The 17,747-nt window shown below is 44.4% G+C and overlaps 1 protein-coding gene across 2 annotated transcripts in view; it reads right to left on the bottom strand.

Annotated features, from left to right (window-relative positions):
• The window catches only part of NPLOC4 (NPL4 homolog, ubiquitin recognition factor), a 652,620-nt gene that overhangs the window by 292,088 nt on the left and 342,785 nt on the right, over nt 1-17,747 (bottom strand). For both annotated transcript variants that reach the window (XM_078654232.1, XM_078654233.1), the window contains exon 10: nt 12,345-12,416. In XM_078654232.1, the coding sequence (XP_078510358.1) occupies nt 12,345-12,416 (72 nt within the window). The remainder of the gene's footprint in view (nt 1-12,344; nt 12,417-17,747) is intronic.

Consider the following 17,747-nt stretch of genomic DNA (forward strand, 5'->3'; position numbering starts at 1 on the left):
AGACCCGATTGATAAAATATCCCTATATGCGGATGATATTCTTGTATAGGTCTCCTCTCCCAGGTCCTCCATCAACAGTCTATTTCATGTCATTAGAAACTTCGGGAAATACTCTGGTTTTTCAATTAACTGGTCCAAGTCTGCCCTGCTCTGTTTTCATGGCCCTCCACCCATTCTCCCGAGAGGTTTCTCCATTACAGTGGCTAACGACGGCTTCAAATATCTGGGCATTTTCGCTACTCCAGATCCCAAACTCTTCTACGAGCATAATCTAAAGGGCCCACTTCGGAGGCTCCACAGTGACATTTCCCACTGGCGTACCCTGCCCCTAACCCTCCCTGGCAGAGCAGCTCTCTTCAAAATGTTAGCACTCCCGCGCTTTTTGTATGTCCTTCAAAACTGTCCATACCCAATTGCTGACTCCTTCTTCCGTGCATTGGAGGGTGACTTGCGGCTCCTCCTATGGGATGGTAGGGCACCTCGGATTGCTCTGAATAAACTGACTTGAGGATGGTACGATGGGGGTATCGCCTTGCCAAACATGCGCCTCTATTATTGGGCCTCCCAACTGGTGGCCACCAACTCCTGGATCCACGGATCACCTACTAACCCGGCCTTTCATTTAGAACGTTATCAGACGGGACGGGAGGGGTATTTAGGCGCCCTATATGGCAAATTCCCTCGAAATCGCTATTTGGGACCCATGACACAAACTTTTGCTATTTTGCACCGGGCTACCAAGAGCCTGGGTTGGGCTGGTGTATTTACTCAAGCTACCCCGCTCTGGGCGTCACAAAAGCTGGGTTCCCTTTGCCACCTTAAGGGATTTGACAGATGGGACACGATTGGCATCTCCACTCTAGGTGACTTGCTCCACAAGGGGAAACTATTGACTTTTGCCGAACTCAAACAGAAACACGATCGTGCTCAATCCGAAGCATTCAGGTACCTGCAAATCACACATGCTATCACCACAAATGTGGCAGACCTCTCCTCCCTTCCGGAGGACTCTCCCCTAGAAGATAGGCTGCTTTCAGAGCCACTTCAGACAAAGGCGATATCGTGCACCTATCGTAAACTATGCAACAATATGCCCGACTCCTTCCAGGCCCTGAGAGATAAGTGGCAGGGGGATGTGGGAGACATAGACGATGAGGACTGGAGAGCAGCACTGATGTCCCCCAGGGAGACGGTGATAAATCACCACTTCAGACTGATCCAATTAAAATTTTTACACAGAACATACTTGTCTGCCCCCCTCCTGGCCAAACTAGGAAGACGCCCGGATGAGATGTGTCTCCGCGGCTGTGGCCTCCCTGGCACCTTTTACCATGTCCTGTGGGAATGACCAGTTATCCAACAGTTCTGGGATAGGGCGGCTCGTAAAATGACGGGCGCGGTGGGAAAGCCCATTCCTCTTTCCCGTAAAGTAGGGATTCTTAATATATGGGGTGCTACAGACCTCACAGAGATAGAGCTTCAGTGGGTGGCCCTGGGTTTCCGGTTAGTGAAGCGCGCTGTAGTAATGCAGTGGGGTGCCCCCCGGAGGCCTCTCCTGGTGGGTTGGGTGGCAGAAATGGACAGATTCATGCTGGCTGAAAAATCTGTATTCAAGGTCAGGGGATGCCCCAAGAAGTGGGATAAAAAGTGGGGACCTTGGAATGTGTATAGAGGCGAGATCTGTACATCCCCCTCTGTGGAAATGGCATTGGATAAGGCTGGATCGAGACGATGTAATGATCTTTAAAATGATTTATTTCTGTATATGCCCGATATATTTGATTCTGTATTGCATTGCTTGATTACTAGATGATGACTGTGCTGTTGTTGGTTTTTTCTTTTCAATAAAATATTAAAACAAAAAAAAAAACAGTCCTTCTCAGAAGGTATGAAGGCCGCATCGAAATTGATGGCCTCAAATTTCCTACAGCGTAATGTGGGAAAGACCGAGGTGATGCTCTTCGGGCAAGCCACATTATTGTGGACTCCGGACTGGTAGCCTTCAGACCTAGGTTCCATCCCCAGCCCTAAGCAGGTTGTGAAGAATCTTGGTGTGCGGATAGACCAGGGTCTTTCTCTAAAGGAACACGTAAATCAAACAGCTGGGTCCTGTTTTCACGTAATGGGACTTCTTCGTAGAGTGTTTTCTCTTTTACCAGATGCAGCTAGAAAGACCCTTGTTCACGCCCTGGTGCTCAGCCGCCTGGATTATTGCAACCGACTGTTGCTTTCAGCTAATGATAGCCTACTTAGTAGGCTTCAGGTGGTACAAAATACTGCCGCTAGGTTAGTTTTAAACGCACCGCCTAGATCCCCCTCACGCCCATTACTGGAAAAAGTCCATTGGCTGTCGATCTGTCAACGGATCAAATTTAAGATCTGCTGTGTTGTTCACAAGGGCCTAGACGGTCTGGGCCCTGCGTATCTGGCTGGTAGGTTGGCCCCCTACAACCCAGTACGCAACCTTCGTTCCAGTAACCAGTCCCTTCTTCAAATTCCAACTATTAGAAGGGCTAGACAGGGTGGAAAAGCACTCTCCTATCTGGGCCCATGCCTTTGGAATAAACTCCCTGACTCCCTTAGGCAGTGCACCCATCATTTGATATTCAGGAAACTGTTAAAAACTTTCTTATTTCAACCTTAGCACCTCCCTTAGTTCTCCAGTTCTTCCATCTCTGAGCTGTTTTTTGCCTTGGCGCAGAGATACTCCTTCGGGAGTCGATTCCAGCGCGGTAAAAACTCATAAATAAATAAATGGAGCTTGATTTTCTCCCTCTCTCTAAGGGTCCTCTTCGAAAACTTGCTGCAGTGGTAACATTGGTCTGGCTTGTGGGATGAAGGCAAACAAGCAATACAGACCGAATGAGGGTCTGACTTGGCCATCTTTTTACTACATGCCGGACACTTATTAAATCAGGCCGGCATTTTGACAGGAAAAAATAGGCAAAAGTCAGAAAAAAATGCTGAATTAGTCACATAGAGACTAAAGACATCGAGTGAAGTAAAAAAAAATAATTTTCTACCAGAAAAAAGTGATAAAATATCACCAACTGGCAAGCTCAATGCTCCAGGATCCTCACAGAAAGAGCCGGAAAAAGAACTGACCTAACTGTCACCTGTGGTGCATGATGGGAGCCTGGGGGTTCCTGGAGGTCTTAAAGGCACGGTGCCAATTTTCCAATGGTTTCCTATTCAGCCTGTCTAGGCTAAACCTGCCTGTTTTTAACTTTGAAAATAAAGGTTATGTGTTTCAAAGAAACTCAGGGCAGTTTTCCTCTGTACATATATCATATATGGTGATTTATATGTCTTTATTTGGTCAAATATAAAAGTTTCACATGCAATAATGGCAGTTTTGGAGCCTAAAATGGTGTTTTTCAGGCTGCATATGTATATGCATATTATCTATATATATGGGTATTTATATGTGTATATATGTAGATATATGCATATTATTGGCTAATGCTCCGGGATCCCACACATGGGTGGGACTATTCAGTGCTTATGACTATTGATGAGTATCCCCTGGAAGAGAACCAGACACATCGAACGAGAGTTCTGAGACAAGAGCACTGCGTCTTCTGAGATGTAGAACATCCATCTGTGTATGCTAAGGTATGGGGTCTTCCAGTAATCTTGGATATATAATTATTTAGCTTCATTAGCAAGGGAGGGGGGGTTTAAGTTAGTCTGTCTTATAAAAATACAGGGCTTTTCATGATATATGGATTATTAATAACCTAACTATTTTTAGTATTGTTTTGTTTTCTCGTTGTGGCACGTATAGGGCATTTAAGAGCACGATAGTTTAAATATTCGAAACTTTCTTTGTGTCTCCTGGTTATGTTATTGTGAACAGTACGAATGAGACGGTGAAAGGGTGTGTCCTTTTACCACGATCCCTGTGAGGTTCGAGTGTGTTGTTTTCTGAGGTGCCGATTCAATGGGTAGGTTAGGAGGGAAAGTGTCGCACTGTAGTCAGACTCATGGATACTGAGGTTGTTTAGTGACCCAGTCCCTACATACTTTTGTTTTATGGTCCCAAGCATAATTTTGTTCCAGAGCAGAATTCCTGCAACAGTACAACATGAAAAGTAAATAAATATGGGACAGTGAAATCCCCATAGGTGAGAGTAGGGTTCTTACCCATAGGAATTAATCTGTAGACCCTTAGGTCAAACGCAGAAGGTAGCACTCTGCTGTTATACAACTGAAAGGCTCAGTAAGGAAGTCCCAACATGTAGGTATGGGAGGAACCTCGGTAAAATGGAAAAGCACATCTTTAAAAAGTACAAAATTAGTGGCTGTACTCATGTGACCTACCCTTCACCTACTCACCTGCAATGGGAATAAAGCAGGTGAGCGAGAAGTATAGAAGGCTGAGCCAATTCACACAGTCAACGTAAGCTGGTTCAAGTAATGACCCTGACAAATGCTGTCAGATGGATGACGAGCGTCATAACCTGGACCAAACATTGTCCTCTAATACAATGATACAAGAGGAGCTCGGTCATTGCATGTGTAGATATGTGCATGTGGTCTGAAAGTACTTGCAATTGGACCACCATTTTAGACTTGCCGGGTGCTATAAGTCCAGCGGTCTAAGACTCACTGAGAGGGAAAATTCACAACGGAAATGCAAGTGGTTCCTCTGAAAAAGAAAAAAAACTTCAACAGAATCAGGACCCAAATTGTGCTTATGTGGGGGAATGGTGGCAGGGTCTCGTGTTTGACAGCAGAGATATGCGAGATTAATTTTGTGAACTGGTGCAGTGGCCCAGATTCCGGTTGTGGTGGAAGCTCGGGGTATGGTGGTTCAGGTAACTGGAGTGATTGATGCAATAGGTCATCTAATCAGGCAGTAATACCTTATTGGTCAATGGGTATATCCCATGTAAGTACCCTGAAACATATTGAGAAATGAACACAAAGGTCCGGATACTGCCACCATATTGGAGAGGACAGGAAGGTGCAACACACAGTCTGGTGGGTGACATTTCAAAATGATGCATATTCAGAGCTAAGGTATGCCCAAGGCAGCTGTAAGGGAAGGCTCACAAGTATGTGTATGTTCTCCGAGTATTATCTGAAGATGTTGCACTAATATCATCCAAAATACATTTTAGTGAGAAAGGGGTGCAGTACTGATGAATGTTAATGGGGCGATAATCAGTAGGCCAAAACCTCTTCTGAGGGATGGTTTGTAGATGTAAACGATTTACACATAGTTACACTTCGCACCATGGTAGATCATCGTTCAGACCTATGGTGTTCGTGGACAGTCGGAACACCCACTGTTGCTCTTTTCTAAAATGTGTTGTGTTACTCCATAAATTGTTAGCATAGAAAATGGTCCGCCTCAAGTCATCAGGTGTGTGACAGAGATCCCAAAATTGGGCAGACACTTTTGTGCTATCGCGCTTACAGCGGATATTGCTGCGGTGTTTCATTATCCTACTTTTAACTGGTCTCGTAGTCATGCACACATATTGTAGGTCACATGAGCATGTTACAAGATGGACACAATTTTGCGTATTGTAGTTAGTGTGGAACCTTTGCGTCCAAGGCAGTCCTTGGTTCAGCTGGATCTCGTTGGTACACTTGGTCAAATGGCAAACCCCACAGGTATCACACGGTTAATGACACGTGACAGGGGGTAAAGTCCAGAGAGTTTTGTTTTGGTATCAACTGAATTCTGGGTCTAGTGTTTACCATGAGGTCCCTCGGGGTATGGGTATGCTTGTATGCAAAGCATGGGTTGCCCAAGGTGCTCGAGGACAGGATAGCATAGTGTTTCACAATAATGCATTGTGTTAGATAAGAGGTGGGTGTTAAGGTGGTTACAAGGTTAGGACATCCCCCGTGGGTCGGATATTTGTCTCGGGTAAGGCTTCACAGTGGTTATTCCAAGCCCTCTTGGAAGCCTGGGCAATGGTTTTGGAGGGGTTTTTTCAGAGTCGCAATGTTGCTCAATTCTTTTGCCTGGGTGTCAAAGTCCCTTATGGTGCTACAATTTCTCTGGAGACGGAAATACTGTCCGTATGGTAGATTTTCCCATAAGATTTGGGATGAGGAGATAGCTGTTACAATTTGTATTTTGGTTGAAGGTAGTGGTGAATATGATTCCTTAATTTCTAGGAATCAGAAGATCCAGGAAAGACAATTATCTGTTAGAGACCGAGTGGATACATTTCAAAAATGTGTTCAAAGAATTGATCAAAAGACAAAATTCCTGGCACACAGTAGTATTGCCTTTGCAGAAGATGAGAATATTGTCAACGTAGCATCACCATGACAGGATGTTTGCCTTGCTTACACTTCTGTCTGTGTACATGTGGTCTCCTTCAAAACTAGCCATACACAGACAGGCTAGACTTGGGGAAAAGGTGCTTCCCATGGACGTCCCTTAAAACTGATGGTAGAGTTGACTTTTGAACTTGAAGAAATGCACATTTGACGATTAAGTCAATGGGGGTGTCTGAAGTCCAAACCTCAGCTCGTAAGCTTGCCTCAATGACCTCAATGGTGACGTCTTTGGGTATGTTGGTTTAGAGAGCCTCCACGTCAAGTGTGACAAATAGTTTGATGTCTTATTGACGGTTGGTATCTGTAATCAGGTATGACACATCCCTCGGGTCTTTCAAGAAGGATGTAGTCTTATTGACCAATGGCTGTAAGAAGAATCTGCTTATTGGCTCCAATAGGGGGCCTAGCACAGCCATAATAGGTTTCCTGGGGAAGGGGAGGGGTGGGGGGGGGTGGTTTGAACCCCCTTGTATATCTTGGGTAAGACATAAAAGTAAGGTATCCGTGGAAATGGATTAACCAATAAGTCTGCTTCATGTTTGGTGATACAGTCCAGGGCTTCCACAGCTATCACTAGTGATCGGATCCTAGATGAGTTTCTCTGCAGCGTTGGATTCAATTGGGTGGTAGGATCTTCCATACGCCAACTGTCAAAGGCATTCTTGTTCATAGCCTGTAGAGTTTATGAGCGCAATGCCCCGCCTTTATCTGCTGGTTTGATAGTCACCTTAAAGTCTTCATTGAGGGCCCTAAGTTTGGTGCTGTCTGAATAACATGTCATAGGTTTGAGGGGTCCATAATGTGTGGCACATCTTTCAGCATGGCTTTTTCAAAAGTGAGAACTTCACTCAGAGTCATTGCCATGGTTGGTGTGAACTTGGATAGATTGCGTAATCCGGAAACTTTATGATCAGGGGTGGTTTTGTCTTGAAAAAAAGCTTGTAGCCGGATTTTGCTATAGAACTGGGGAATTTCACTGCTCAAACAAAAGGTGTCTTCAAGTTAGGCAGTTACAAATCCCAGGCCTTTCTGCAGAAACTACTTTTCATCCTTGGTCAGGGTCCTAGTGGAGAGGTTAACAACTAGTTTTAGATCAGTACATGAAGGATACAGTGCTGTGCACCTTTTGATACATGTACCACTGTGGCTGACATCCAGGTGTGACTTTATTCTCTCCCATGGCCTGTGTTGTGGGGCTATCAGCTTTGGGGTCACTCCTTCTGTGACAGATTGCTTTCAAGAGGAAGAGAGGGTAGAGGAGTGGAACCTTCAAAAGGAAGCAGACTCCCAACATAAACTTCAAAGACTCTGACTCTAAATCACATTTGGTGTCTGAAATTGGACATTAAGAAGGGGAGCATGAGACCTCAAAAACTGTCAACTGTCAAGTAGCCAGTCAGACTATGCGAGGAAGAGAAGCTCTGCAAGACTTCCGTGTCTGTGACCAGGAATGGGGGTCTAATGCCTGCTAGTCTCCCTGGTGCGTGAAGTGACATCACTCAGGAAATCAAAGGGCATCAGTCCTGGAGCTTGGAGCACCAGCGTCTCTCTGCTTGCCAGGACCAGTGTGCCATGTGAAGAGGAGAGCGTTTAAGGGGCGAGGTCAAGTGGGGAATCCTGTAGGGCGGATTCTTAGAGCGAGGTGTTAGGAACAGTTGCTGCACCTATTGGGTCGTTGCCTGTGTACAGAACACATTTGTGGACCTCTGTATGCCAGTGGAGGTCCGCCGTGAAGTGAGCCATGGACTTTGTAATACCGATCGGGCCAGAGCCATGTGGAGTGAGGAGTCGGCGAGCCGTTATGCCAGGAAGGGCCACCGCAAAGTATCCCTGTCCTGATCGGCCTGGAGCCCATGTGCTGTGAGGGTTCAGTGACCCCGTATGCCTAGAGAAGTTACTAAGGATGGATTGCTGAATTGAGTGGGCTGTAGCCATATGCAGTGAACACCCTGCGTCCCTGTAGTCCAGGAGGGGCTGCTGTGCATGTCGGTGCCCGTGTCCAATATAGGTAGGGTGACCCCATATGCCAGAGTGCATCATCAGAACTAGCAAGAAGTGCAACCTGACTGGGAGAGTCGCCGGAGAAGTGAGACAGTTGTGGGATCCCACACGCACCTACATTGGGCAGCAGGGTCAGCATCAGGAAGTTTGCGCCATCTTCTCTCCATCAAGGGAGAAACTAAAAGACTTACCCTATCAGGAGGGGCTACAAGGAACTTCTGGTTGTTGTGGGAGTGCAAACAGGTTTGAGCTACTCAGGGATCGCAGAGTGCAGCCTGCCTGGGCAATGTGGAGTGAACTCACATGAACCAGCCGCTGCTGTTCCAGAGTCTGCAGAGGGGACGAGATCTGGAACACCAAACACTCATATCCTGCAGGTGCGAGAAAGACTGAATTCGGACCGATCGGCCCTGGGGAACTTGCTTGCTAGACAGCACTGTGGTGCAGCAACACTTCTGACTTTAAGATAAAGTCGGAGCGACACTCTGATTACTAGTGGGGCTTGCCCTCGATGTTGCCTATAGTGAATGGGGAATAACTACTATCGCTAGAGCAAGGAGGGAGTGGGACACAGGAAATAACCTATGAAACACTAGAGCTCAGGGGGACTGTGTAGTTGTTTTTGAATGTCGCATTTCCATTTGTGCTGAACGATGTAAAATAAAATACTTCTTTTACCATCAAAGTGAGTATTTGGCTGGACAATAATTTACTGCTGCTGAACGTATTTTGAGTTGTGAGTCTGTGTTCATTCCCCTGTATCCATCTCTTCCCGAGGGGTCTTGGACTGTTTGGACCATGCCTTTCCTAAGAGTCAAGTGCTGAAGGGGTTCTTGGCTCAGTTGCTCAGGACCTATAGTAGGACAGGTCCCGGGACATCAGGAGTAAAATGCCTCAACCCCCACTGTTGGGCTCAGTAGCTCCTGCTTGCCCAGTGGCTTTCGGCATAGGGTTCTGACAGGGAGTTTTCTGAAGTGTTAGACATTTTCATTAGAAGTGCTGTGCCCATCATGATAAGCATTAGGAAATCCATACACAAACTTCACTAAACAATGTACCTATAGCACATCTGCATGAGACACCTGGAGGTGAAGCTCTGGCATTTTGCAGTTTTTCTTATGACAAACAGATGTATAGATGGAGTGCTACACATGTTGATGTACCTCTTTAAAGCGAGAGTCATCTTTCACCAATGCATAACAGTGATTTCTGCCTACTATATCTGCCAACCTCCACTCTGATAGGATATACAAGTATTTTACATAGAATTCGGAGGCAAATGTTCAAAACTCTCTGACACCTGGGCAGACAACAGACTGTCACCATAATGCTTGTGCAAATCAATCTTGTGTAATGCCTATTATACTGCCAGCATCAATGGCAATCACCTTGAAGACACTCTTTATAGATGAGTGTGCACATGAACGCTCCAAAAATGGGGGATTCGTGTCTATTATGGTCACGTAACAGTGGGTCATCAAACAGTCTGTTCAACAAGAAGTAGTGACTGTTCAGCTATTTGCGCAGAACCGTGCGTATTATTATCACTAGTTCCTTCCAAGACCAATTTCTGCAGCTGGTGCAGCCACTGCAGGAGGACTGACTGTAGTTTTTGCAGAGGGAACCTGTACCCACACATGGTGACATTATAGCCAATAGTCCCACTCCTCACGGTCAGAGACTCGCTCATGTGTGGGGTAAGCTTTCAAACAACATGCCTAAATATCTTTCTCTGAATAAAGGAGAGTTACCTTGGTCTCAATGCTAACAAGACTGAAATCTTCATAACTGGCAAGTGGCTGCATAACATTCAAATGGACGGAAGAATGTGCCACAAAACTCTTTGTGTAGATCCGAGGAACCAAGAAGACCCAGAAGTTTTCAAAATATAACTGAAAACCAGCCTCTACATGGAGGCCTTCTTTTCCCTCCCTGACTGACATCTATGGGAGCACATCCCACAAGTCCAAAGAGGTAGAAGACTGCCACAATAAATGCAGTTCAACATTTTCTGAAGCCAGAATATTAGGATATAAAGAATCCTTGCACTAGTTCTTTCTCCAGCATCTGATGCTCTGGGAAAGACTTATAAGGTGGACTAATCACTACAAAGTTTCTCCTGGGAATAAGCCATCATGGTTCAAAACCATGAAATAAATACCTTGGAATTCAGGGTCCCATTGAGAAAAATACACTGGCAATAAAAAACTATGTTTGCCTTGGTTTAAACCTGGAACCAATGGAATGTGTTCCACGTCACCAACCAATCTTTCAAACATGGGTGCAAATGAATAGACTGGCAACAAAGTGGTGGACACATCAAAAAGGCTTTGGTGAAAATTTTCAGAGCCAACTTGGTCCCACAAGGGAGGTCGGACAATTGACAATATTTCACACAAACCCCAAACCTCAGGTGCGTCTGATGCATAAACAGCAGCAGAATCCTCAATATAATGCAGCACAGCAAAGTCAAATCACCTGTCAATGTGTGCTTGGCTGTGAGGCAGCAATGTTTATCAAAGGATGCAAAGGGGAAAAACAGATTTTAACTATCAGAAAACTCTGGTAAGAGTAGTGGAAGCCGTATGGTCTAGATCGAAGGGGCATGATGGAAGATGTTTCATGGCCAATATACAGTAGATCTTGGTACAGAGAATAACCAAACACAAAATGGTGCATTTCGTCCCCACCTTGCCCTTCTTGGCTTTGGCGAATACCACAAAGAGATGTTCGGTCATTCTGTGTTGTTGAGTGCAATTGAGGAAATTAGCCGTTTCTCTTCCTTGATGAGACGGAGAGGTGGGAAGAAAGATGGAAGAGTTAACGCCTGCCTACAATGAATAGTGAACAAACTGAGAGGGACTGAAGTTCTGACACTGAGCTGAAGTCATAGGAACCAACAACAGTCGTAAGAGTGGGATGAAACAAATACAGTAGACCTTTTAGAAAAAGCACCACTACTGGTGACTTAAACAGAGAACACAAGTCAGGAAGAAACAAAGGTGGAGAGAGTGGTTAAATAACCATGACAATTTGCCACTGCTAGCCCTGCTGGGTTACATGCAGTGCAAAAAGCAAAACATCAGAAAGGTGATTAAATTTGTTCCTGCAACCCATAGAGGGCTCCAGTACCATTTGGCGTTCCGTAAAGCCTTAAAGGCCTGGCTTTTCCAGGCTTAATTTTATCTCTGTCCGGACGGTTTCGAGTTACTTGTATCTTGGGTAGCACTGAGACGCCCTGTTGCTGGGGCAGGTATGCAGTGTATAAATCTAATCTAATAAGTGGATTTTATGCCCGTTGTTTTGTCAGGAAAGATTAGATCTACCACTTCAGATGCCAAGAAGGAGGACTCCAGTTGCCAACGCCTACTCTCAGTGCATGCAGCAGCATTTGTGGATGAATAGGGGGCTGAATGCAGATTGGCACACAATCAACATATCAAATCCTCCTAGCCCAGACTGGGGGAATCCCAATCAGCTGTGAAAGCAGGAACTCATTCAAAGGGAAGTGTATGGCACACAACTGAGGACACATCCTGTTCTGGGACATGACAAAGAGATCCACACAAGGTCACAATCTGAGAAGACGGAGGAGGATCAAAGCATCCACTCTCACTTTGACTAAGCGTAAAATGTGTTCCGCCATTTGGAAAATCCCTAGTCGCTGAGCCCACTTTACAACACTGGGTCCCCAACCCAACACTGAACCGTCTACTGATGTGCTAGACAATGGTGACAAAACCTGCAATACATAAGAACGGTTAACAGACTGACAGTCCTGTGAGAGTCTTGGGCAGGATGAGCGTGAGAAGGACAGAAAAGATGTGCCATTGGAAGGTTATGTAGATAGTCTAGTAGAACATTTTGTCTGGGCGGTTGGTTTCAGTGAAAGGCCATTTTTCATCCCTTCATATGCTACAGGGTTAACAAACTCTGCTTTTCTGAGGATGCAAGGAAGAAATACATTTTTCTTTTTTTACTAAGAAGTTCTATATGGTATGACACTACAGATCAGTACAATAAAATCCTTTGCTTACCTTGTTTCTGCTGTATTTAACAGTACCTATTCGAGTATCTTCTGAGACAAGATCCGTAAATATCCAACCAACCTGTGCAAACAAATCGAAAAAGACTTTATTATAAGGAGTACATTTCACATTGCCAGCAGCTTTAATGCATCAAAACACTGAATACGATTCAAACTGAATGTAGGCAAAAAGCCACAATACAACAGGACCAATGGAAATATTGCATGCTTTCTGAACATATTCACACATGCTACAGACAGAAGGCAAAAGACCAAGAAGGAAAGCTTTGGCATTTTATTAGACATCAGTTATGTTCAAATGTTAAGTAAAGGGAAGAGCACAGAGAAAGTACGGGCTAATAGGATGAATACAAATATCTGACAGAGGATTAATATTCACTACCAAACCAGAAGAAGGTTGCCGATACATTTCTGTGCCAAAAAACAACAATGGCAAAAATCGAAATGGGTTAACCATGGACAACTTCAATTGTGTAAACATATGATGGAAACAACTATCAGTTCAAAGATACACAAACATTTGTTAAGTGCATGAAGAACAAATTCTAGGATTGAAATGTAGAGAACGTGACAAGCGCGATACTGTTTTAGATCTTTCACAAAAAAATACAATTACATGTTTACAAAAGATAGGCTAATAGGGATCTGTGTTCATGTATTAGTTAAAAGCTCCTTACATAAATTAATAATGCTCTATTAAGTACTTTCCTCAGATTCATAACCTCAGAGTAATTATCGATCTACAGACTGGACCATAGAAACACCTTATTTTTAACTGTTTCTGTATTTAAAATGGTAGCATCCTATGTCTTGAGTGCCTATGCCTCTAAAAAGATTTATTTCTACTAGTTATGGTTTGCTCCCGTGGTCTGAAATCAGGACAGCTGGGAAACTGTTTAAATAAATTCTTCTTTGCTTAGTATGCAATTATATAGTGAACATCTAAAGAAGGGAGAGTCAATTCTGTATATGGAAAGGATACCCTTATTGGAGTACTATTGTTTTGAGGCAATAAACTACATTTGCTCAATTTGTTTTCAACTCCGGAGCGCATCAAAGGTAGGAGTGGAGCTAAGAACTATACTATGACCCATGCCCTGCATTCAAGTATAGGACGTTTCGCTAGTAAGAGACCTGGGACTCACAGAACAACAATGGCATCAATGTGGCCAATCAGACTATCCTTATCTGATCAGTAGTACTGCAACCAACAAGACTGGAAAAACAGTCTGACTGATCACCCTTCCACCAATCAGAAATGTCCCCTATGTGCAAGCAAGGAAGACATAAAGACTGCCTTCCTTGTTCAGGGAAGTGATGGCCGTTTCATGAAGAGAAAGGCAGGGATTTCCAGTGGGGCTAACATTTAGAGTACACTTAAATGCATTAAATAGCTTAAACTCTCAGAGGATACCTTAATCTCAAAAAGTTCCCTGAACTGTTAATTCTTTTAAACTCGACCATGAAATATATTAATGCTTTTGTGTTAGTCTAACAAGTATTTTAAAATAATCATCCTGGAGATGTAGAGAAACCATAAAATTACCTCCATTCAAGAAAGAAACTGGAAGAAAACACTTTCCACAATAATTCGTCTAAATACATCAAGGTGGCTCTTTTATGAAGGTCTGATCCATTCTGGTTTACACGAATGAGGCAGCAGAAAACCCTGAGATGGGGTGTAACAGGAGTTCTGTGAGGGAGATGGAGGATGAGCTTGGCTGCCGAGTTCTGGCTAGTTTGTGGTCTTCTAGTGAGTTGCTTGGTGAGTCTGGCATAGAGGGTGTACCCATAGTCTTACTTGCTGGCGACCAGTGAGTTTTTCTAATGTTGTTTGGAAGCCTGCTTAAAATCTCCCTCCGCATCTTCAGGATGTGGTAACAGGATGCAGTGACATCGTTGACTTGTGCGGTCATGTCTTGTTTGCGACCTATAATTATTCAGAGGCCCCTGGCATGGATACTGTGTGTGAGTTTGGCTAGCCACCAGCTGGAGTTCCATGGAGGGATGTTCTTGCAGAAATCACTACTTCTGGCTTGTCGATGTTGAGATTGAGAGAGTTAGCTTTCATTATTATTATTGTTATTATTATTATTAATTAATTCTTGTTAAGCGCATGGCTACCCTCAGGCATCCCAGCGCTGTCATGCGATAGACAGGACAGAGGAGATCTAGATCTAGAATGCGATCTGGAATAGCCAAATCTTAAGTTGTTTCCTGAAAGTTATTTGGTTGGGATTTGATCTGAGCTTGATCGGGAGAGAGTTCCATAGCAAGGCAGCGTTATATGAGAACATACATCCACCTGCTCTTACTCTTTTAGTTATGGGTACCTTGGATTGGAAAAGGCTGGCCGATCTAAGGTTACGTGATGGGCGGTGAAAGGTAAGGAGGGATTTGTTTATTTGCAGGCCTGTATTCCAGAGAGTTTTATGGGAAATACATAGTGCTTTGAATTTTATACGCTCAGCAATGGGTAGCCAGTGTAGGGCCATCAGCGTAGGTTTCGTTGATTGTCTGCTAGGGATGTTGTGGAGTAATCTGGCTGCTGCGTTTTGTACTATTTGTAATTTCCTGATCGTAGTTTATGGGGTTGAGAAAGAGTCAGATAGAGTGAGTTACAGTAGTCTAACTGTGGGAGAATCAAAGATTGTACCATGGTTCTACGTGCAGTGTCCGGGAGAAGTGGAAGAATCTTTCTAAGTTGTTTTAGGATGCCAAAGCAGGTGGCTGCTGCGGTGACTGCTTGATGGCCAAGTTTGAGTTCCTTATCTAGCCATTTTCCCAAACTTTTGATCTTCTCTTTGGGCTGGGGGTTTGGGCTGAGCCTGCTAGGCCAGTCTATATTAGTGTGTCTCCGCCTTGTTTCCCAGAATCATAATCTCCGTCTTGTCTCCATTGAGCTTTAGGAATGAGTGTGCAATCTATGTGGCAACCTGTTCCAGACAGGATTTAAGATCAATGGGGTCTTCCTTCGCATGCTCCAGAGCTACAACCAGCTGAGTATCATCTGCGTATGTGATTATGGTCACACCATATGGCTGTACTATCTCTTCTAGTGGTTTTAGGTACACATTAAAAAGGGTGGGGCTAAGCAAGGAGCCCTGTGGGACTCCCCACATAAGAGGAATCTCTCTCGATTTGTGCCTGTCTTTGAACACTTGGAAGGTTCTGTTTGATAGGAAGAATTTCAGCCAGTCTTGGGCACTTCTTCTGATTCCTATTTCTCTGAGTCTATCTACTAGAATCTTATGGTTAACCGTATCAAACGCGGCCATAAGATCTAATAGAATAACTGCCACTAATCCTCCGTGATCCAGTGCTTTCCTGGCTTCCTCCATTACTGTTAAGAGTGCTGTGTCAGTCCCATGGTTAGGGCGAAAGCCTGTCTGGGTCCTGTGCAGGATGTCCTTTGATTCTAGATAGTTGGACAGTATTGTGTTGACGTGTTTCTCTATTACCTTACTGACAAATGGTAAAAGTGATACTGGTCTGTAGTTCCCTTAATTATCCAATTATCATTCAGTTAGCAACTTTGGTCATGCAGGAGGTGAACTTGTTTCTTGTGTTGGGATTCTTGATTGGGAGGGAGCGTATGAGTTGCGTGTCATCTGTGTAGGAGAGGATGTTGATTTGGTTGTGTGTGTGGATGATGCTGGCCAGTGAGATCATGTATGCGTTGAGAAGGGTGGAACTGAGCGATGAGCCTCGAGACACTCTGCAGATGTGTTTGCGGGCTTCCGAGGAGTAGGTGACAGGATGACAGCTTGTGTTCTATCCGTTAAGAAGGAGCAGATCTAGCAGAGAGCAGATGCCAATCTTGTGCAGGTGCCTGATGAGGATGGGGTCTGAGACGGTGTCAAATGCTGCAGAGATCCAGGAGAATGAGGGCTGCCGTGTCTCCACTGTAAAGGATCATGCGGAATTAGTCTGTGGCAGTGAGGAGTGCTTTTTTTGTACTGTGATTGGGCATGAATCCAGGCTGCGTAGCATAGAGGTGGTTGCTGAGGTGGTCCATGAGGTGTCATCACATTTACATATAGTACCTGTCTAGAGCGCCAGGACGCCCCTTTGCTGGGGCATCTGTGCGCTATAAAAATACAGATAACATAACATAACATTTGCATCTCTAAGAACTTTGCAAGGTATGGTAGGAGGGAGATGGGTCTGTAGTTGGAAAGCACGCTGGGTCAGCGGATGGTTTCTTGAGCAGGAGCATGATGATGGCATATTTCCAGGAATGTGTCTGAGTTGAAGGAGGGGCTGAGGACGGGTGATGGTGCTTCACTGATTAATAGGAGTACTTTGGTGAAGGCGTGGTAGGGGCAAAGTAAGAAAGAGCCCCCGGGGTGGATGGTCTTCACGTTAGCAGAGATTTCAACTTTTATGACAACTGCAGGTTGCACCACTTTACAATATAGTCCATATAAGAATACATATAGGAATGTCCGTCCAGTATTGAGATGTCACAAAAGTTTCTTTATTCTTCTTTTACAATGATGACAGGTATACAGCAAAACAGCCACAACAGCCAACACGTTTCGTTCTATGACTAGAACTTCATCAGGGCATGTGTAATAGGTGGCTCCAAATAGTTGACCTGAAAAAAGCATACATAATTCACTGGTGTACTCCACTAGATATTCACCGTGGACCACCGTTTTTCTTTTATAAATGCTGCAGGCAAAAAGCCAAGTAAGTCAAATTATGCCTATTGCCACGATCGCATCCAGCCCAAATCCGGCTCGGAAGCTTTGATGTAACAAATGCTGGTGTGCCAGAAAGGTCCGATCCTGCGCGATGTTATCGACAGCTAGTTCGTAAAAGAGCGCTCTGTATGCTTTTTTCGGGTCAACTATTTGGAACTATTTGTAAAAGAAGAATAAAAAAACTTTTGTGACATCTCAATACTGGACAGACATCCGTATATGTATTCTTATATGGACTATTTTGTAAAGTTGTGCAACCTGCAGTTGTCATAATTGTATTTTTGTTTTTTCTAACCGCCCCTATAGGAACAGCAGGGGCAGTAGTTTTGCACACAATGCAAGCACTGGGCTAGGTTTAAATTACTGGGGAGGAGATATAAGGAAGAAGGTGCATCACAAAAACCAGGGAGTTTTTGCAATAGGTTAGCTGTTTCCTTGTTGCTCTAGAGAGATTTCAACTTTGGTGATGGCAGGCCATGAGGCCAGGGTTCATTCATCGACCGTTATGGGAACTTGAGTTGCCATGGTGACTAGGTCCGGTAGAGGGTCGAAGTTGCTTATATGATGGTGATTTTCTTACAGAAGAATTATGAGAGCTTGTTGCAAAGGTCTTGTGAGGGGTGATGTTGCTGGAGGAGGCGTAGTGAAATCTGTGATGACGGCGACGTTTTACTTGCTGCTGG

The sequence above is a fragment of the Lissotriton helveticus genome, chromosome 7 (genome assembly GCF_964261635.1).
Source record: "Lissotriton helveticus chromosome 7, aLisHel1.1, whole genome shotgun sequence".
NCBI classification, from domain to species: domain Eukaryota; kingdom Metazoa; phylum Chordata; class Amphibia; order Caudata; family Salamandridae; genus Lissotriton; species Lissotriton helveticus.